Source organism: Protopterus annectens, chromosome 9.part0 (genome assembly GCF_019279795.1).
Source record: "Protopterus annectens isolate FY-2018-M chromosome 9.part0, PAN1.0, whole genome shotgun sequence".
NCBI classification, from domain to species: Eukaryota; Metazoa; Chordata; order Ceratodontiformes; family Protopteridae; genus Protopterus; species Protopterus annectens.
This window is the reverse complement of record NC_056743.1, coordinates 512,170,247-512,193,683: the sequence shown is the minus strand read 5'-3', so window position 1 is coordinate 512,193,683 and position 23,437 is coordinate 512,170,247. Positions and strand designations below refer to the sequence as shown.

The following is a 23,437-nucleotide window of genomic DNA, read 5'->3' as shown; positions in this document are numbered from 1 at the left end:
GATAGGTACGGGAAGCGGATGTTCTCCTCAGCGACATTTACCATGCGTTCGCTGAATTACCTGTGCCATTTCACTCGCCTTCAAAGGGACTTGGTCAAGGAAGCGAGTGAAATGTTGAAGGACCCTACTGCTGCGGGTTTCCAAGAGAAAATGAACACGCAGCTGGCTATCCTTAATTCCATTTCCAACTCCTCCATGCGCCTCCTCTCTTATGTGGCCGATGAAGCGAGCAGAGCCGCAGGGACAGGGGTAGCCTTACGTAGGCACGCCTGGATGCGGCTATGCAACTTTGCGGAACCTTTCAAGACGTCTTTCATGAACTCCCCTTTTGATGGATCATCTCTCTTTGGTCCTCAAGTGAAAGAAACCCTGACTAGGTGCGAGACTGATGGCAAGACCCTTTCTGCCGTCGGAGTCCGTTTTTCTACTCCTTCTAGGCCTTACCCCAAAGGCCAGAAAGGTGGAAAGATGTGGTTCCGTAAACAATCTCAAGGGACTTCGCCTGACGCACAGAGTCATTTCCCCGCCAGAGGCAGAGGCGGGAATAACAATGGTAGACGTCGCCCTAGAGGCAGGGGGGGTCCGCAGAACCAGGGCAATCGGGAAGCCTTCCCTGACAAGCCCTTTCAGCATCCCTGAGGTGTTGCCTGACTGCCCATCTTCGGAGGCAGTCGGGGGAAGATTGTCACTGTACCCAGAAGCCTGGCTATCCCTGACTCAAGACAAATGGGTACAGTCCATCATTTCCGAAGGCTATTCTATCCCCTTTCTTCGTTTTCCAAATCAGTCAAAAAAATCCCTTCCAGATGTTCCACCCGCTCAAAGGGATATAGCAGCTTTGGAAATTTCAAAACTGCTTGCAAAAAGAGCAATTCAGTTAGTGCCAGCAGACCAACAAGGATCCGGAATCTACTCAAGGTTCTTTTTAGTTCCAAAGAAAACAGGGGACTGGAGACCTATTTTGGATCTCAGTGTCTTGAACAAATCAGTCAAGAAAACAAGATTTCGGATGGTCACGCTGCAATCCATTCGTTCCCTTTTGGGCAAAGGAAACTGGATGTGCTCTATAGACCTTCGGGATGCGTACTATCACATAAAATGAACAGACGCTCCAGAAGATTCCTCCGCTTCAGGCTGGGAACCAGTCATTTTCAGTTCAGGGCCCTGCCCTTTGGTCTCACCACTGCCCCGGTGTTTACCAAATGCATGGCAGTGGTAGCTTCTCACCTGAGACGACAAGGATTCCAGGTGTTTCCATATTTGGACGACTGGCTTCTCACAGCTCCCACCAAGCATCTCCTTTTGATGGCCAGAGATTATACTTTTCGCTTTGTCAAAAACTGGGTATTTCAATAAATTGCGAAAAGTCTGTTTTGTCGCCTTGTCGTACTATTACCTACATAGGCAAATTTAGATACTATAAACATGTCTGCAACGCTAACGAACCAAAGGATATCAGACATTCACAAATTGGTGTCACTTCTTCTCAACAACAACAGAACCAAAGCCAGGTTAGTTCTAAAGGTGTTGGGAATCATGGCAGCGGCCATACCTCTCCTCCCATTGGCCAGATACCACATGCGGATCCTTCAGTGGATGCTTTTTTCTCAATGGTCATACCAGGAACTTCCAATGTCTCACACCATTATGATCACGCAAGCGTGCAAAAAGCATCTCATGTGGTGGATGTCTTCCCCAGCTCCTGTCGGGAAGACCATTTGTTCCACCTCCTCCGGTTGCTACTCTGACAACGGATGCCTCCCTGATCAGGTGGGGGGGGCATTATCAGGGCAGGGCAGTCCAGGGCACATGGCAACCAAACGAATGCCACTTGCACATAAATGTTCTGGAGATGAGAGCAGTGCTTTTAGCATTGCAAGCCCTTCAAGACTCTCTTCCCTTAGGAACGATTGCAATCCAGACAGACAACATGTCTGTAGTGTGGTACATCAACAAACAAGGCGGAACCAGATCATACCCCCTGTGTCGAGAAGCACTCAGACTGTGGCAATGGGCGATTTCTTCTCAGCATTTTCTGATAGCAACGCACATCCCCGGGAAGTCCAATCACATTGCGGACAAGTTGAGCAGAGCTATACTCATGCCTCACGAGTGGTCTCTGAAAGACTCTGTAGTGAGAGAGATATTTCTCAAGTGGGGTCAGCCTTGCTGCGATCTTTTTGCTACTCCCCAAAACAGCAAGTGCAGAGAATACTTCACTCTATTCCCTTTACCAGGCCAACCCAGCAGGGACGCTCTAGTCCAAGTTTGGCCCCGGGGACTTCTGTATGCATTTCCTCCTTTCCCTCTGATCTCTCAAGTAATACAGAAAGCTATCGCTCAGAAGGCCTCATTGATCCTCATTGCTCCTTACTGGCCTCGACAAGTGTGGTTCCCCTTTCTACATCGTTATCTCTTGAGCGACCGTGGAGTCTGGACCTAGTTCCAGATCTTTTGATCCACCAATCGGGTCAGTTTCACCGCTCCCTCCACTCTCTGAACCTCACTGCTTGGTTCCTCCAGTGCCAACCGTAGCCAGGCTTCCTCATTTATCTCACTCGGTTAGAGATATATTGATAGCTTCCCATAAATCTTCCACTCGAAGATTTATTTGAGTAAGTGGAAACGCTTCTCATATTGGGCACAAGGAAAGGACATAGATCCTTTCACCGCTTCCATCCAACTAGTCCTTGATTTTCTTGCTGAACTCTTCCATGCAGGTTCATCTCCATCTACTCTTAAGGTTCAGTTGGCAGCTATTTCTAATTTTCATGTGGGCATTTCTGAATCTGCCCTAATGTCCCACAAACTTTGCAAAGCTTTTGAAAGGAGTTTTTCTTCTCAGACCTCCTATAAGAAATCCTCCTTCTCCTTGGGACCTAAATTTAGTTCTTGCTTCCTTGATTCTTTCCCCTTTCGAACCTGCAGCTTCATGTTCCTTGAAATTATTATCATGGAAAACTCTCTTTCTGGTGGCTATCACATCAGCTAGAAGAATTTCAGAACTTCAAGCACTCAGTTGTCGTTCTCCTTATCTTTTGTTCCATAAGGACAGAGTTTCCTTACGAACTAACCCGTCCTTTTTGCCTAAGGTGGTTTCAACATCAAATCTAAACCAAAGCATTGACCTCCCTGTCTTTTTCCCAGAGTATTCAAATAGGTCTGAACAAAAATTACACTGCCTGGATGTTCATCGTCAATTAAGGTACTACTTGGACAGGACGAAACAATTCAGAAAATCTGATCAGCTGTTTGTCTCCTATGCGGAAAGCAGAAAGGGACTTCCAGTTTCAAAGGTATCTTTATCCAGATGGCTAACATCTCTGATTACCCTTGTTTATGAGATTAGACACCAAAACTGCCTAATAAACCTAAAGCCCATTCCACCAGAGCTTTGGCTACTTCTCTAGCCTTCCAAGACAGACTGCCTATTGACACCATTTGTGCAGCGGCTACTTGGGCTACTCCTCACACTTTTATTTCCCATTATAAGTTGGATTTAGCTTCTAGGCATAGAGCTAATTTTGGTTCCACTGTTCTCAGGAGTCTGTTCCGTTAGGCCACCCGGGACAAGGTGCTAGGGACGTGGTCCCATCCAGCAAGAATGAAGGCGAGATAGACAACTTAACATATAGAAGTTATGTTCTTACCATAACGTTCCATGTTAGTTGTCTTCTTCTCGCCTTCTTCTTGCGTCCCACCCTCCTTCCCCCTGGCCTGGACAGACCTAGAGGAGTTGTGATCGTGACCTCTCTTTCTACCACCTCTTTCTTAGTCATATGCTATTATGCATATTTCTTGTTTCAGGATATAGGTCACCCCGTTTCTTCCTGCTGTTAGAGGTGGATTCTTTTTTACAGTTATACTGTTATTGACATAAGCTGGGTTAGCTTACAAACGAGATCTGAGGTAACTCTCGCCTAGCATTGTGGGATATAAGGGGAGCCTCGAGCCGGTGGAACCAACTCTCGAGCTTTTAGAGTGGCCGAGTCGGAGCCGAGGTCGGCTCCGAACCCATCCAGCAAGAAGAAGGCGAGAAGAAGACAACTAACATGGAACGTTATGGTAAGAACATAACTTCTATTTATTCTCATAATAAATACATTGTTTTTCTTCAAGATATAAAGTGACTTGATTGAGTACCATGGATTTCTTAAGGGTCACAGATGTTAGTGTATGCCCCTCTGAGTGTTTTGTTAAACTTTTAAGTGAATTAAAGTTGTCTGCCATTTAAGGCTCTGAGCTGTTAAAGAATTACTTTGTGTTGTCATATGTGCAGGGTTGGAATCCTCCCACCTCCATTTCCTTATTGTGTGGCTATCCACAAGTCAGTCAGACGGTACTCCTGGTTCATCCCGAAAAGGAAAACTTTCTCCAGTGGGTTTACCTGGTTAACAAATAGATTAAAAATGCTTTTTAAAATCTGGCTCTTTTTGCTCCCAAGATTCTTGACCAAAGAAATTGAGAATTATCTTGGTCTGTTGTAACATTTGTGGTTTTCTAGCAAATTGTTCTGGATTACAGTCACTAAATGCCAGGTATGTGAATTTCAGACTTTGTATCCTCCAGAAAATGCTTGCTAATGTAACTTTCAAAGTATATAAGAAAAGTATTTAGGGTCTATTCCTAATTGTTGGGATAAGAGACTGGGAGGGTGTGGGGGTATACATTGAGATAAACTGTATAGTTCTCACTATAGTAAGCTGAAATATACTTCTTGGTCATTATGTGTTTGTTCATTTATTTTATTGCAAGCAAACATTTGAGTGTGCACAATTGTTCCCGGGGCTGTAATTAAATGTCGTGTGTGTGTGTGTGTGTGTGTGTGTGTGTGTGTGTGTGTGCGCGCGCGCGCGCAAGAACACATATGTATCATGTATCCCAGAGTAGTTATAGTGTGAAAGGAAGGAATTAATTGTAGTAAACGTGGGTTTTATCAATCATTTCAGCCATGTTCTTCAGATATGATCCTTGGTTTCCTTGTTTTGCTGACTGTTGCTGATGTGCTTATTTGACTGTGAATAAACTGCACAGCATGAAGTATATGAGTTTAATGTTAAAATATTAACTATGAATGTATTTTTAATTTAACTTCTTTTTTTTTTTGCAAGCACAAGGGTGTGAAATGGTATCTGTTGGCCAACAACATTTGACACTTGGAGCAGATGAGTTAAGGCTAAGTTAATGCAGCTTTTGAGCCTTTGTTTTTCTAATGTGAGAATGACCAAGTTATTTCTCCAAGCAGTGAAATTTGAAGATGGAAGGTTGACTATAGCTGTAGTTTCTTTAATTCTTTGGCTTGTTGATGCTATGAATGGCATGGCAGTCGTGATGTTGCACACTTGCAACTTCAGTTGTTTCTCCCAAGAGTCTCAAAAGATAAAAACAACTTGATATGTGGTAAAACAAGCAACATTTTAACCATGCTATAAACTCCCTCCATAGTCATTAGTAAGTGTTGCACATTTTCCCATTTTTCCACCTTATAAAAGGTAGCATAGTGTTCCATGTTTTAAAGATGGAAAGTTAACTGTGGATGCAGTTTCTTTAATTATTTTGCTTGTTGGTATTATGCATGTTAAGGTAATGTCAAAGAGTGCTAAACTGTCTGAAAATGTAGGAAGCCTCAGCTTAAGAATTTAAGGATATATAGTTTCAGTAAACTCAGTCATTAAATCTACAAATTCCTAAATTATTCTGCTGAGACTTGCTCATATATAGTTATAATAACATTGAATTTATTATAATCACATAATTTCAAACCCTGCATACCCATAACAGTATTCAAATACTGGAATGGGTAATTGTAAACAGACATTCCCCTGCCTAATAACTGTCCCTGTTTTTGGAGAATTTCCTTGATTTTGCTTCAAATGTTTGCCCTGTGTCTCATAACTTTTTGATTTTCTGGTTTCTCAGTCTTGATTACTAAAGTTATATACTGCTTATTCTTGCAAAAATGCACAGTGATGCAAATCCTGTAGTTCTACTGATTTTTTTGTAAATTACAGCAGTATTTAAAAATTGTTTCTGATTTTACCCCCATTAAATTTGGTTTTGTCCAGAATTCTCGATCAAATAAATTCAGAGGCAGGTTGCTACTCTAAAGACATTCAGATGTGAATGTGCCATGCATAAGGATTATGTTTTGGATTAAGTTTTGGTATGCTCCAGCAAACCAGAAATAAGAGTCGGAAACAGGTCATATTGCTGCATTTGCCTGGTACAGTTTTTTGTCTTTCTCAGCATTTTCTTTTAAGAGACCTGTAAAGCTATAATATTTGTTTCCAGTTTCAGTAGCTCAATGGGTAGTACATGTAACTTTGGTGCAGAAGGCTGTAGGTTCTATTCCATTACCAGGCACGAAGATTCAGTTTTCCCATACTGATACAGCAGTGGAGTATAAGGAGGTTGCAGCACTTCTGGGTGTGCCATCCTTCAGATGAGACACACCATTACTGTAATCCAGGAACAGTTAACTGACCATTCTTGATTCTACTTCAAAGAACTTTTAGCAGACATATAAACTACTTTGCTATTCACCAGTGTCTGCAGTTGGAAGCTTTGTGTGTGTTATGTTGAATGCTGGCAAAATGTACTGTATTTGTTTTAAAAGTATTTTCTTTACTATGCAGCACAGAAGAAAAGTCCAACTTTTTATTTTTGAATTTGGGCTAATGATTTTTATTTTTCTAATGAGGCACAGACATCATTATGTATGACATTTTCCCACCGCTGTTTTACTGGTAACTACACCCTTGACTGTAATATACCAAAACTTCATACAAACCGTAATCCTTGTACATGACAAATTAGTAGTCTTTCTGTGGTGTGAGCATTGCCAAGATTTGTAAGATTATAATAGTCATGTTTGTTTGTTTTTTTTGGGAGGCGGGGTAGTCTTTCATTTTTAACAGTGGATTACAGGGGAGTTGTTATCATGTATTATGTAGTCTATGCTTCACTGGCATGTTTTTTTTTTCACATGCCATACATGCTCCACCAGCTATTTTCTGTATCCTGGTAAGAAAAGGAGCATGGGCTGATTGTGTCAACTTTAAAACAAAATATAATGATTTCTTATGCTAGCAGATGTAATTAGCACTTATAAGGTGTGTACCATACTTTCCACTCTGGCCATATTCCTCCATTCACATCATGGCAAAGTTATTTAGCAAAAATACTTTGTCACTGTTCCTCCTGAGAATTCTAGCAGCAGGGCTCAGTGCACTGAATAATGTGATCTGCTGTTTCTGCATACCTCCTTGACTCACCTGAAACTGTAGTTGGCAATAAATGATACCACAGAGGCCAGACATACTTTCAAACGGATGAGCAATGTATAACAATTGCATGTAAAGTAACTTCTGAAAGAGTAGTTTAATGTACAGCATTTTACACTGCAAAGACATAGACAGTCATACTGTTTTGACTCAGCTTAGTTATTTTTTCTAAACCATGTTTTGGAAACATTATGAGTTAGAGAAATAGGACGATACTTCCAATGTGTCTAAGATAATTCTTGTAGCACAATTCTGTACATGCTTTACTTTGACAGAATTACTTGTATGAAAGCAGTTTCCTGGCTGTAAGGCTCAACAGCTGAAAGCTGTGCATTTCCTTGTAAGGTGTGTACTAGGATTTCCACCTGCCCTACTTTTTGCAGGACAGCTCCTATATGGAGAGTTGTGTCTCGAAAAAAATGAACAATTTCAAATGTTCTTCCATTTTAAGACCCAAAATGTTTTCTAATATGTTTCTTATTATTGAAGCAAACAGTGCATTTCAATTTGACATGATAATATAATATAATAAAGCAACCAACATTTTATAGCAAGTCTTTATTTTCGTAATAAAGTGAATTTCTCTGCACTGATTGTGAATATGGTTTGTCCTGCAAAATATAATGGTTCTGTAAAATAGGTTGTGCTTTGGGCATCTGAAAGGTTGATAACCCCAGTATAAAGAGGAAGTATTGGAGAGATGTGTACATTTTATTAAATGTGAAGTGGGATGGTGTAACAGTATGAATTTGTGAGAACAAAATAAAAGTTTTTTGCCATACCCATGTTACAGTATATAGCTCAACATACGATTAATACATTTTTCACATAGCATAAGACATCTTTACATAATATTGAAGCCAGAAATACATTCTGTTTGCCAGCAAGTCTGCTATTATTGTAGATATAGTTTCCATATATCTGAGTGATATCAGTAATACATGAGTGGCTTCCACATATAATTTTGCATATGGTACAGGCATGGTATTAACAGCTGGATAGACAGTAGTTTTACAGCAACATGAGCTATAACAGTAATCGTGATTATGAATTCAAGTGTTAGTAAAAAATGTGTTAAGCAGTGTATGGGTGAAAAGAATAAGTGAGGGATAGGAAGAAAATGGAAAATATAAGATGGAGTTGTTAGTAGAAGTGGAATACAACATAAGTAAAAGTCTATGACAACTGTATGTAGAAGAAATGAAAAGAGAAGTGTGGAAGAATGTGTGTGATGGGTGTATAGAGAAAGAACAAAGGAACTTGTAAGGGGAAGGAGTGGATTTGAAAGCTATAGATATCAACTTAGTTAAGATGTTTTCAGAGACATTATAGGGAATTGGTGGGATAATTATAAGTGAACTTAGCCTGAACGTCCACGCACCAGCTGCAGCAAAGGTGAAACTACTGTTTTAATACATTTGTAACAATTGGTGGCCACTGAGGCAGATACTCCTTGGTTATGAAAGCAGGATATTTTTATGGAAATCACATGTATTTACAGGACAAAGGATACATGCAACCCATGCAAATAACTGTATTTATCTTTTTTGCCCATATAAAAGCACACCTTTATATAATTTCAGTTAGTTCTGTTGTTTCATGTCATATTAAGGTGTAGTACTTGCAAAATAAGTATTTTATGCAACTATTAGAAGAAACTTTGGAAATACTTTCAGTCCCAAAATATCAGGGCTTTTGCCACTTTTTCACAGGAAGTGCCAACCTAAACATAAACTGCCTTGTGTAAAGAAGGAGAGGTGGCAACCTTACAGAGGATTTTTCACCATAAGAAAAACAATTACCATCTTAAATGTAAAAAATGTGTCCTGCTCTTATTTAAACTTGTAAAGCAGTAAAGGGTTTCAAATGGAGATACTTACAGTTTGCTTCATGGGGGAATACGTGCAATAATAGAAATTCATAAATAAAAGATATATCCTCCTGCTCCGAATTCCCAGCACAAACCAAAGCCCAACTCTTTAATAAGTCTGATAGGCTCTTTTCCATACTCCCTATCATCTAAACCTCCTCTTTACCATTTTGCCTCTTCAGATCAGTACCACACTTCTGTGTATATATATATATATATATATATATATATATATATATATATATATATATGAATATAATTCACTGGTTCATTTGTACATATTGTATATAATGCATTTCCTCAGTATGGTGCATACTGTTAACTATATTATATACTTTTTTGTGGTATTTTTCTGTATGTTGGTGAATTTATTCACCCAGGCTTTACTTGCAATTGGTCATTTCTAATCAATGTGATAAACAAGATAAAAATAAATAGTCTGTGAAACAACTCTCAAATGCAAAAATTCGCCAGAGAGGTCATTTTACAGTAGCTGCAGTTTTGTAATGACTGCATTAGTCAAAATGAGAGTACTGAAGACGTTCGAACCACAAGCTTTCAACAACCTCTGACTGGAGTTCAGGGATTGAAGCGCCTTGAAGTTCATGTAGGCTGTTGCTTGAGCTCTAGTAAGAGTTTGGGTTAACAATCATAAGGAGGGAGCAGGAGGAGGATTTTTAGGCTTATGGAGAGGAAAAGGAGGTTTAGGTTTAGGTAACGATCAGGGGATTTAGGGCTAGGAAGGGTGAGTGGCAGTTTAAAAGAAGTGAGTTAGGAGTCATGTTTGGAGCTGAATAAGAGTTTTAATGTTAGATTTCAGTTTCTGATAGTTTTAGAGAGTCGGGTGTGGGGAGAGGTATGTAGAAATGTGAGACTGGATTAGTGGGAGTTCAAACTCTTGCTTTTTCAAGCAACAAGCAGGTGTACTACAAGCCATTAGCGCATGATCATCTATCATACACCAAGACAGTATATATATATATATGTATGTGTTTATTTTGAATGACATCACCTGTAAACTAGCCGGAGACCTTGAGAAAAAGTGTTACAAATAAAACCTTTTACAGGTTTTGCATTTCTTTGGGCGGCCATGGTGGTGCAGTGTTTAGCGTTGCTGCCTCACAGTAAGAGGTTCTCCAGTTCAATTCTCGCTGGGGTGCCTTCTGTGCAGAGTCTGCATGTCCTCCCTGTGGTTGCGTGGGTTTCCTCCGTGTGCTCCGGTTTCCACCCACATCCCAAAGACATGCAGCAGGTGGATTGGACACTCTAAATTGGCCCTAGGTGTGAGTGTGTGCATGTGTGTGCCTTCTGTGGAAGGTTGGGCACCAGGCTGGCAACTTGACACTGTTAAACTCCACTGCCAATCATGAGCAGACAGGTGATCCGCTGTGGCGACCCCTAACCGGGAAGAGGAAGAAGAAGACAGGTTTTGCATTTCTTTCTTACTACTATGTGCTTAGTATGTGAAGTTGGGGACTGTAGAACCTTTTCCATGGCAAATATTCCCACCATTAATGCTTTTGCAAGTAAAATGCGACATTTGAACTTTGAACTCATGAAAATGTGGTTGATGTGAAATATGTTTTCAAATAGTCAAATATTTATTTTCCTCTAAAAACTTGTCTTTAGTTCTAAAGTGCATTTTCTGCGTTGGTATAGTACAGAGAAATGTTCAATCATACAACCAGGAAGTCTACTTTGTATTTTTGTCAATACGATAACTACTTACTAGCAATCATACAAATTATTATTTTTTTTTTAGTTTCAGCAGAGGAAATTTTGAATTTGGTGATAGCAAAGCCCTTGAAGGATAAATATTGACATCAGTAATGTGTCTGTCACTGTTTTTTTTTTTTTTTTTTTTTTGGTGTGTTGTGGAGTTGGTGCAAACAAACTGGAGTCTTTCTTTCAGGACCCTGTAAAATGTCATTGCTTGCATAAAATGAAAACCTTTCCAAATCCCGTTGTAAAGTTTAAGGTATAGTTAAAGTACATAATACATTTTTGTGTAGTTTAGAGAAATTTCCATCCGCATTGATATAATCAGTGTGAACACAAGCTAAGAAGTCTGTTTTGAGGTTTATTTTCGCTAATATCATATCGTTACCACACGTTACCCAAATGGCAATTTCTGTCACAACGCCGGATGTTAACCACAATGCTGAATAACTGATAGATGCGCTCTTCTGTTCTTTGCAGCATAAGTCATCACACCATATATATGCCATCCTTATTTATTTGTCACCAAAGTTTAAATGCTGGGGCTGGATTGTGCGCGTGCGACAGTAGAACCCACTCGTGGTTAACCTTTCGGGATAGAGATGCACGTGACCCCAAACAACCCAGTCGCCAGCACTTTGCCACTGCTTAACGTAATTATATCTCTTAGCACTTCTAGATTCTGTCTTATATTTTTGTATTTTCCCTTGTGATTTTTCTCCTAAAGCATACGTTGTAAACGCATGCCGATACAAACTATTTGTCCTATTAACATTAAGCGAATTACAGTAGTATATTTTTAAATCCCTATTTTTGACATTTTCCAATTATTTTACGAGTTTCCCTGATTCTTGACTTGAGTAAAAGTGTTGAGTTACTCTTTGTATCAAGCGTTGTCCTTGCCATAGAATTATGCATTTTGCTTTTCGCTAAATCATTCTTCTCACACATTGCATTGGTACTGGTATCTCGAGGACTGCTCAAGTGTGATATTTCAACTGTAATCTGATTTAAAATAGCAGTTGTCGTTGCTGTAACCTTGTCTTTCAGTGGGACCGGGAAGTGAAGCCCACCGATTAAAATATTTGCGGTTAGTAGTAACACAAGGCATCTGTTAAAACACAGAGACATAAATTAACCTTAAAACAGTGCTTTATTAAATAAAATAATAACCATTTAGTTTCTTCTATTGTTTTACAGCAGTTGGAATTAGTTTAACGGCAAATATCCACTAGAAAACTTCTTACGCAGTCACCCAACTTCCTTTTAAATTACATCACTTAATCAGCATCTTGTTATACAAAGAGGGCTCGCCATCATCAAGTAAAGGGGACCAAACAGAAAGCTTACACGCACACACCCCTCCTAGATTAACCAATGCGAAGAGACTCGAATGATGTCGTAGGTTTCGTTTTATGGGGAGTTGAGCCGGCAAGGCTGGTGCTTTTTAGATTGTGTTTCACTGAAAGGGCATTTAGTTGCTTAAGCCGGTAATTACAGTGTGTTGCGTGGCAGAGTGTTATATTGAAAAGTACAGAACGTGTTAGTTTCGTTCGAACTTGGTGCTTAGTAACGTATATAAATTTGTTCACTTATTCCTTCAGTATTGGTGTTTTTTGTTTTGGGTTAGAAGATGATAGCTTCTCATCTCCTCGCGTACTTTTTCACCGAATTAGGTCACGACCAAGTACAAAAGGTAAGTTTTTTTTATCGTTCTAAGTAGAGTCCTTTTCAATGTAGTCATGGTAATTTTCTTAAGTGATGCCACTGTGGGTTTATCGCTATCGACTTTATTTGTGGCTGAATGTTTTTAACTAAAAAAAGTTGTACTAGCACTTAGAACTCTTTGTGTGATACATTTGGTTAGCAGGTTGTGTAATTTTTACTCCTTTTTCCATGTGTGGGAGTGCATGTTCGTAAAATACAAACGTACTTTGTGTGGATGCGGGCTTAACTTTGGTGTCTAGAGCTCTTAACTTCTTTATCGGCGTTTTTTTTTTCGTCAGAATGATGCTTCATTGAACTATTTAGTACTGTGTGCTTGGTGCTAGTTTCTTGGCCCTTACTTGCTCAATGAATACACATTTGCCTAATCTGTGGGTTTATCCGGGATGGTTGAGGTGTGTATTTGTGAGCTCTGCTACCAGTCTAACAGCACGTAGCTAGGCGGAACACCTAATTTTATGTCAGAGTTGGTAATTAAAAACTCCCGTGAGTGGGTGTATCACTTTCTACGTAGCTTTAATTTTCCATGCAATTTGGTTATCCTTTTGGGAGTGTCTAGAAGCTGTACTCCATTAAAACTGATTATGTGCACTGACTAGTCTTCCAATTAAGAGTGGCTTGACATCAATTTCGTTAAAAGTGACTGATTTTTAGTAGCGTGTAATGGGGAAACAATCAGGGTTGGTTAACATTACCGTTTACGTGCACTTGGTGTTAGTGTTAAAGTTCCGGATGTGTGTTCTCTCCCGGGTATAGGCGGGAAAACGAGGTTCGCTGTTTTTAATATAGGCTTATTTTGGATCCCTACTTACCGTTAATTCAATTTTTTTAGTGCGTTTGGAGCACATCTATTCAGAAATTTGTTCTGATTTTTTTGGTTTGTTCGTTTCCCATCAAATGTCTGGTTTTCTTGTAAGTTTCTGAGGCTCATTGAGGTCCCTAAATGACACAGGAGTTTGACTTTGCATCACTTAGAAAATGCAGGCTAGCGCAACACACTTTAATTGTTAGCAAGATTGCATGCATTATGTCCGTGGCTAATATGCATGCCATGCCAGTCATGCCTTATTTTATATTCTGTCCCGCCTGTCAATCATTTGGACCACGCCCACTCCTGCGCGAGACTGAAGGTGAAGCCAGTAAAGTACAACACCGTCCTTCTCAACCTCGTGGAGCAAGAAATCAGGTCAAAATAATAAATAAGTGGGACAAAAGCCCCAAAATAGGGGCATTCTTAAATAGTGCTGTTATCAACTTAGAAAGTTGATAGAATAACAGGGTTTGCATTGGCATGAATGTTCTGAAGGGTATGAAAAATCGAATGTTTCTGACATCAGTCCTCAATTTGCCAATAATTTACCAGAAAATCAAAAATTTGAAGAACAGATTAAAGATGAGGCAAAAGATCTGGACATGCTGCAAAATGAGGTAAAAATCTGGCCATGCTGAAAAATTCTGTACAGCTGAGGTATAGATTGAGAGGTATGGTGCAAGGAAATGGATTTACTGATCAAGTATTCTGTTTTTCTCGGTAACATCTCTCTCGAGGAAGAAGTGTTTTAGCTTTGTAAACCATCGATTATAATCGCCACCCCAGTGTAACTGCTGCGTTAATCATACCCCAGTGTAACTGCTGCGTTAATCATACTTTAGCTATCAGTTTAATTATTTTCATTAAGCAAAATGCTGAATGTTGTGTCCAGGAGTTGGGGGGGGGGGGGTAATGGTCTTTTTTTTGTTACTTTCAACTTTTGCTTAGTATTGTAATGGTCTTTTTTTGTTATATTCAACTTTTGCTTAGTATTGCAGAAATCCATATGCTTTATTTCACAATCCGGATTTGATTTGGAGGGACTTAAGGAGTTTTATTTGGACTTGTGAAAACAAACCTTTAGTCTGAGCTAACTAAGCTGTATTGTCTGTGAGTGCACTTGAACATGCGGTTCAGTTTCTGGATATGTTTGTTTGAAGCTATAACTTAATCCCAGGGGGCTGCACCACTCTGCAGCGGGCACTCTGTCCTGATTTGTGAAGTAGTTTTTAGTAGGAGATATAGAAATAAAATGGGCCCATCTCATCTGACCTGATATGCTTGTATGTTTGGCTACCCGTAAGTGTCTTTCATAAGTATAAAATGGGCACCCATGGCCTGATGACTTGTGTTGTGTATTTGGTGAGCTATGCTCTCAAACCATCAGGTTTTGACTGTCAGTACCCCAATAAGAAATGCTGGTTGTATGTAGAGATTTGAGTAGACTACTTTCTGGCTAGCTTGTGCGTGTTTGTAAGGTGACCCAAAAGGGGTACAACTTACTTCTATGTGGATGTAGAAGTGTTATGGACTATGTCTGTGTATGGGTGGTCCCGGTGATGCAGCAGTTAGTGTTGTCACCCAACAAGAAAAGGTTCTCCTGTTCGAGTCTTAACTAGGATGCCTTTTGTGTGGAGACGGCATGTCCTCCCTGTGGTCGCACGGGTTTCCTCTGGGTGCTCTGGTTTCCTCCCACATTCCAGAGACTTGCAGTAGGTGGGTTTATACTCCAAACTGGCCATAGGGGGGTGTGCATGTGAGTGAGTTGTGTGGATGAACTGTCATGGAAGGACTAGCTATCCAATAATGTAAATCTTGGCTCAAGATGATTGTCACTGTTGTAACATCCTGACTACCCAGTGAGCAAAACATGGGAGGTAAAAGTGGTTGTGGATGGAACGAGCAAACTTTAATTACAAGCTCAAGTTGTAAGTAAACTTTAAATTATCTTGGTTACTTTGAGACCTATAGTATCCTTACCCTGGAAACACAACCAGGTGCAGGATATTAACCTCCTAACCGTATGGGAATTTAGTGCTTGCCGTGATCAGGTTTTACTCTGAACAGTGTAGTTGTTGTAATTACTGTCTGAAGCATCCCTGCTTTTGTGTCATTGGGTACCTTCTGAAAGACACTAAGGTGCCTGTCACTACAAATAGCCAACGCCTTGTCCTGATCATTTTAAGAGTTTCACAGTCTTGGCAATGGGGATTGTAGTTATCCTTGTGTAACTCACCTGATTTTTGTTTCACATGTAGTGGGAACACTAAAATAATTGCTAGCTAATGCAGTTGACATGCTTCAGCTCTCAATATATTATGCAAGTAAGGTATAGGTACTAAAGTTGCTGGTTTAGAAACATTTTGAAACCTAGCAGATTCTGCACTACTTTATTGATGCCTTAACCCTTTGGTCTCTCTTTTTTGATGGTAAGGATAGGCTCTAAAGCATTAATGAAATTCTGTGACTTGTTTCTTTGAGATGGAGTGAGTAGTAGTCACTATTGCTGTAACAGTTACTACAGTCATGTAGAGTGCCTAAATTGCATTCTTCAGGTTTTATCATGGAAAGTTGCAGTGACTAATCCATTGACTTGCCGTCCCTTCTGTGATACTAGACTTGACTGAAGTTGGTTTGTTACAGGAAACTCTGACTCAGCTGCATGTGATGCAATGGAATTTGTAATGTAACACTGCAGCTGATCTTTCCAAAATCTTAAAACTATTTGCTGCTCAAATGAATTCTCTGCTAGTAAGGTCAAGACGTGCAAACTAGTAATGTTGCTAGATTAAAATATTGTGATCAGAAGCAATGTTTAAACAAACTAGCTGGAAATCGCAAACTAAGTTTTTAATGTTACATCCTTCAGCTTTAATCCATCTAATAGTTAATTCAGTGTAGTCCCTTTTATGAACTTCATTAATTATTGCAGGTTTAAGTTCCTGTGTGTAAATTTGAGTATTTTGAAGGTGAATGTAAAACAACGTTTTGTAGGGCCACACATTTTGGGGTGGTTGCCTTTTTCCTAAAGATTTGCTACTTGGTCTGCATTCTTTTTTTTTTTTTTATTTAAGCAATTCTCTTTAGTGGGTTGTTTCAAATGTCTGCCTGTTAGCAGTTTGTAACAAACACCCTGATGTTCAGGGTAATGTGTTTTTTAATGAACTGCAACAGTTGTTGCCGTTTTATCTGAGATGTGCAGATCTCTATAGGTTATCTAACCAATCAGGATCTTTAGACTGCTGCATTAAAGCTATATTTCTTCTAGGCTGTCACTGAGCCTCATGTGCAAACATTAGGAACAGATTACATTACTTAGCAGGATGAGATTTAGCAGTCCAATGCATTAGATCAGCTGCACGAGTATGAGGGCATTCATTCAAGTGGTGAGAGGAAACTGTAGGCAACTTGATGCTGGAAGAACTGCATCTGCCATTAAAAAAGCTCCTTGTGTATGCTATACCACTGAAGCAAAATAGCTGACCTTTGTGTCTGCTTGGCTGTAGATGGGTCTAGAGATGTTGCGCACCCCCCTAAAAATTGATTTTACTTTCTCTTTGGGTATTTTAAGAGCGTAGCTGCAAAGTTCTAATTTTAAATGCCATTGTATAGATAAAGGCTCCTGACCTTTTTATAGGTAGTTATCCTGCTTTTTTGAAGTTTGAGTACAGTTATGCTTAATTAACGTGAAAGATCTTGTGCAAGATTACCATCACTTGCTTTAGGTTTATAACCTTGTTTTGTCAGTATTGTCAAATCTTTAATTTCTCTGTGTGTGCCAAAATCCATATGTGCTAAATTTGTTTTTGCAATGGGGTGTCAACCACCTGGTGCTCACTCCCATTCAGATGCATATAATAAAATATATGTGCATGTATATGAACAGCTTGATTTTAAAGATGTGCTATTCTCAAACCACCTTAACACATACATTGTATGGTGCTATTTCCTGGGGCTGTTCACCTCTGTCCTTTTTAACTTGGTTTGATGGTATTGCTGATCAGAATGCATTATGCTATTTGAAGAGGGTGTGGGGGCAAGGGAATCTTGACTTGGATAATTGAGCAATTCTGGGTGGTTATCTTGCCAGTATGGTAGGGTTCCGTATCACTTCTCCGGCTTGCTAAGGTTACAGCAACCGCTTTGTTCCTCCCCCAGCCCCATCTGAGTTTCAGTGCTTTTGAAGCTACCTGCTGAGTTTGACCATTCTATTGATGCATTCTGGGGCCTCACAACTAAACATTGTACTGTTTTATCCAAAAGGCTTGATTACAACCAGGGGTGCAGCAAGCAAATTCTATTTTGTACATTCGGGCTTAGTGCTACCCCCTTGGACACCTGTCACTTTATTTATTTTTTAAGTTGCCCTTCCCAAGCACATAAATGTGATTCAGTTGTTCCCCTTTAAAACTAATGAAATATTGTTTTCAGAGTAGCAATATTGCACCGGTTGTCATAGGCATTCATTTAGACAGTTGTAGACATATGATGTGTAAACAGCCATGTGTATATGATGCTTAGAAAAAAAATGTACTAGAGTACAAAGAGTTTGTCTGGCTACACCATTGCTTACAACTATGCTTTTGTTTGCCTTTGGCCCATGAGATGTTCCTTTCACTCTCTAGTGGAATGTGTGTTTGTGATCATAAGAAATTACACACAGGTGTGTGTGACCATAAAAGAGATTACACACTGGGTGTGTGTGTGTGACCATAAAAGAGATTACACACTGGGTGTGTGTGTGTGTGACCATAAAAGAGATTACACACTGGGTGTGTGTGTGTGACCATAAAAGAGATTACACACTGGGTGTGTGTGTGTGTGACCATAAAAGAGATTACACACTGGGTGTGTGTGTGTGTGACCATAAAAGAGATTACACACTGGGTGTGTGTGTGTGTGACCATAAAGAGATTACACACTGGGTGTGTGTGTGTGTGACCATAAAGAGATTACACACTGGGTGTGTGTGTGTGTGTGACCATAAAGAGATTACACACTGGGTGTGTGTGTGTGTGACCATAAAGAGATTACACACTGGGTGTGTGTGTGTGTGTGTGACCATAAAGAGATTACACACTGGGTGTGTGTGTGTGTGACCATAAAGAGATTACACACTGGGTGTGTGTGTGTGTGACCATAAAAGAGATTACACACTGGGTGTGTGTGTGTGTGACCATAAAAGAGATTACACACTGGGTGTGTGTGTGTGTGACCATAAAAGAGATTACACACTGGGTGTGTGTGTGTGTGTGTGTGACCATAAAAGAGATTACACACTGGGGGTGTGTGTGTGTGTGTGACCATAAAAGAGATTACACACTGGGTGTGTGTGTGTGTGTGTGTGTGTGTGTGTGTGTGTGTGTGACCATAAAAGAGATTACACACTGGGTGTGTGTGTGTGTGTGTGTGTGTGACCATAAAAGAGATTACACACTGGGTGTGTGTGTGTGTGTGTGACCATAAAAGAGATTACACACTGGGTGTGTGTGTGTGTGTGACCATAAAAGAGATTACACACTGGGTGTGTGTGTGTGTGTGTGTGTGTGTGTGTGACCATAAAAGAGATTACACACTGGGTGTGTGTGTGTGTGTGTGTGACCATAAAAGAGATTACACACTGGGTGTGTGTGTGTGTGTGTGTGACCATAAAAGAGATTACACACTGGGTGTGTGTGACCATAAAAGAGATTACACACTGGGTGTGTGTGACCATAAAAGAGATTACACACTGGGTGTGTGTGACCATAAAAGAGATTACACACTGGGTGTGTGTGTGTGTGTGTGTGACCATAAAAGAGATTACACACTGTGTGTGTGTGTGTGTGTGTGTGTGTGTGTGTGTGTGTGACCATAAAAGAGATTACACACTGGGTGTGTGTGTGTGTGTGACCATAAAAGAGATTACACACTGGGTGTGTGTGTGTGTGTGACCATAAAAGAGATTACACACTGGGTGTGTGTGTGTGTGTGACCATAAAAGAGATTACACACTGGGTGTGTGTGTGTGTGTGTGACCATAAAAGAGATTACACACTGGGTGTGTGTGTGTGTGTGTGACCATAAAGAGATTACACACTGGGTGTGTGTGTGTGTGTGACCATAAAGAGATTACACACTGGGTGTGTGTGTGTGTGACCATAAAAGAGATTACACACTGGGTGTGTGTGTGTGTGACCATAAAAGAGATTACACACTGGGTGTGTGTGTGTGACCATAAAAGAGATTACACACTGGGTGTGTGTGTGTGTGTGTGTGACCATAAAAGAGATTACACACTGGGTGTGTGTGTGTGTGACCATAAAGAGATTACACACTGGGTGTGTGTGTGTGTGACCATAAAGAGATTACACACTGGGTGTGTGTGTGTGTGACCATAAAGAGATTACACACTGGGTGTGTGTGTGTGTGACCATAAAAGAGATTACACACTGGGTGTGTGTGTGTGTGTGACCATAAAAGAGATTACACACTGGGTGTGTGTGTGTGACCATAAAAGAGATTACACACTGGGGGTGTGTGTGTGTGTGTGTGTGTGTGTGTGTGTGTGTGACCATAAAAGAGATTACACACTGGGTGTGTGTGTGTGACCATAAAAGAGATTACACACTGGGTGTGTGTGTGTGTGACCATAAAAGAGATTACACACTGGGTGTGTGTGTGTGTGTGACCATAAAAGAGATTACACACTGGGTGTGTGTGTGTGTGACCATAAAAGAGATTACACACTGGGTGTGTGTGTGTGTGACCATAAAAGAGATTACACACTGGGTGTGTGTGTGTGTGACCATAAAAGAGATTACACACTGGGTGTGTGTGTGTGTGACCATAAAAGAGATTACACACTGGGTGTGTGTGTGTGTGTGTGTGACCATAAAAGAGATTACACACTGGGTGTGTGTGTGTGTGTGTGTGTGACCATAAAAGAGATTACACACTGGGTGTGTGTGTGTGTGTGTGTGACCATAAAAGAGATTACACACTGGGTGTGTGTGTGTGTGTGTGTGACCATAAAAGAGATTACACACTGGGTGTGTGTGTGTGACCATAAAAGAGATTACACACTGGGTGTGTGTGTGTGACCATAAAAGAGATTACACACTGGGGGTGTGTGTGTGTGACCATAGAAGAGATTACACACTGGGTGTGTGTGTGTGTGTGTGACCATAAAAGAGATTACACACTGTGTGTGTGTGACCATAAAAGAGATTACACACTGTGTGTGTGTGTGACCATAAAAGAGATTACACACTGTGTGTGTGTGACCATAAAAGAGATTACACACTGTGTGTGTGTGACCATAAAAGAGATTACACACTGTGTGTGTGTGTGTGTGTGTGTGTGTGTGTGTGTGTGACCATAAAAGAGATTACACACTGGGTGTGTGTGTGTGTGTGACCATAAAAGAGATTACACACTGTGTGTGTGTGACCATAAAAGAGATTACACACTGTGTGTGTGTGACCATAAAAGAGATTACACACTGTGTGTGTGTGTGTGTGACCATAAAAGAGATTACACACTGGGTGTGTGTGTGTGTGTGTGACCATAAAAGAGATTACACACTGGGGGTGTGTGTGTGTGTGTGTGTGTGTGTGTGACCATAAAAGAGATTGCACACTGGGGGTGGGGGGTGACCATAAAAGAGATTACACACTGGGGGGTGTGTGTGTGTGACCATAAAAGAGATTACACACTGGGGGGGGGGGTGTGACCATAAAAGAGATTACACACTGGGTGTGTGTGTGACCATAAAAGAGATTACACACTGGGTGTGTGTGTGTGTGTGTGTGACCATAAAAGAGATTACACACTGGGTGTGTGTGTGTGTGTGTGTGACCATAAAAGAGATTACACACTGGGTGTGTGTGTGTGTGTGTGTGACCATAAAAGAGATTACACACTGGGTGTGTGTGTGTGTGACCATAAAAGAGATTACACACTGGGTGTGTGTGTGACCATAAAAGAGATTACACACTGGGTGTGTGACCATAAAAGAGATTACACACTGGGGGTGTGACCATAAAGAGATTACACACTGGGTGTGTGTGACCATAAAAGAGATTACACACTGGGTGTGTGTGACCATAAAAGAGATTACACACTGGGTGTGTGTGACCATAAAAGAGATTACACACTGGGGGTGACCATAAAAGAGATTACACACTGGGGGGTGTGACCATAAAAGAGATTACACACTGGGGGGGGTGTGTGTGTGACCATAAAAGAGATTACACACTGGGGGGGGGTGTGTGTGTGACCATAAAAGAGATTACACACTGGGTGTGTGACCATAAAAGAGATTACACACTGGGGGGGGGGTGTGTGACCATAAAAGAGATTACACACTGGGTGTGTGTGTGACCATAAAAGAGATTACACACTGGGGGGGGGGGTGTGTGTGACCATAAAAGAGATTACACACTGGGTGTGTGTGTGTGTGACCATAAAAGAGATTACACACTGGGTGTGTGTGTGTGTGTGTGTGTGTGTGACCATAAAAGAGATTACACACTGGGTGTGTGTGTGTGACCATAAAAGAGATTACACACTGGGTGTGTGTGTGTGTGTGTGACCATAAAAGAGATTACACACTGGGGGTGTGTGTGTGTGACCATAAAAGAGATTACACACTGGGGGTGTGTGTGTGTGACCATAAAAGAGATTACACACTGGGGGTGTGTGTGTGTGTGTGTGTGTGTGTGTGTGTGTGTGACCATAAAAGAGATTACACACTGGGGGTGTGTGTGTGACCATAAAAGAGATTACACACTGGGGGTGTGTGTGTGACCATAAAAGAGATTACACACTGGGGGTGTGTGTGACCATAAAAGAGATTACACACTGGGTGTGTGTGTGTGTGTGACAATAAAAGAGATTACACACTGGGGCTGTGTGTGTGTGACCATAAAAGAGATTACACACTGGGGCTGTGTGTGTGTGACCATAAAAGAGATTACACACTGGGGCTGTGTGTGTGTGACCATAAAAGATTACACACTGGGGTGTGTGTGTGACCATAAAAGAGATTACACACTGGGGCTGTGTGTGTGTGACCATAAAAGAGATTACACACTGGGGCTGTGTGTGTGTGACCATAAAAGAGATTACACACTGGGGGTGTGTGTGTGTGACCATAAAAGAGATTACACACAGGGTGTGTGTCATCATAAGAGATTACACACGGGGGGTGTGTGTGTCATCATAAGAGATTACACACGGGGGGTGTGTGTGTCATAAGAGATTACACACTGGGGCGTGTGTGTCATCATAAGATTACACACGGGCGTGTGTCATAAGAGATTACACACGGGGCGTGTGTGTCATCATAAGAGATAACACAACACACGGCGTGTGTGTGTCATCATAAGAGATTACACACGGGGGGGGGCGTGTGTGTCATAATAAGAGATTACACAACACACGGGGGGGGCGTGTGTGTGTCATCATAAGAGATTACACAACACACGGGGGGGCGTGTGTGTGTCATAAGAGATAACACAACACATGGGGGGGCGTGTGTGTGTGTCATCATAAGAGATTACACAACACACGGGGGCGTGTGTGTGTGTCATCATAAGAGATTACACAACACATGGGGGCGTGTGTGTGTGTCATCATAAGAGATTACACAACACACGGGGGCGTGTGTGTGTCATCATAAGAGATTACACAACACACGGGGGCGTGTGTGTGTCATCATAAGAGATTACACACGGGGGCGTGTGTGTGTGTGTCATCATAAGAGATTACACAACACACGGGGGCGTGTGTGTGTGTCATCATAAGAGATTACACAACACACGGGGGCGTGTGTGTGTGTCATCATAAGAGATTAAAATATTGGACAAATATTACACAAAGATAACCCAAGTAAAATTTTTATTTAAGGGAAAACTATCCAAACCTACATGGCCCTATTTGAAAAGTAATTGCCCCCTTGTTAAATCATGAAGTAACTGTGGTTAATCACATTTTGGGAGAGCAGAGTTCAATTTCACTAGCCACATCCAGGCCAGATTACTGCCA

The 23,437-nt window shown here is 40.9% G+C and overlaps 1 protein-coding gene across 2 annotated transcripts in view; it reads left to right on the top strand.

The window, feature by feature from the left end:
- The first annotated feature begins 12,188 nt into the window (after nt 1-12,188).
- Nucleotides 12,189-23,437, top strand: part of LOC122811313 (hexokinase-2) — a 62,824-nt gene continuing 51,575 nt past the window's right edge. The window contains exon 1 of one of the 2 annotated variants that reach the window (XM_044083078.1): nt 12,189-12,568. In XM_044083078.1, the coding sequence (XP_043939013.1) occupies nt 12,506-12,568 (63 nt within the window). In that variant the 5' untranslated portion in view covers nt 12,189-12,505. Of the gene's footprint in view, nt 12,569-13,922; nt 14,026-23,437 lie in introns of those variants that run through there. The other variant, XM_044083079.1, reaches the window with a different exon arrangement.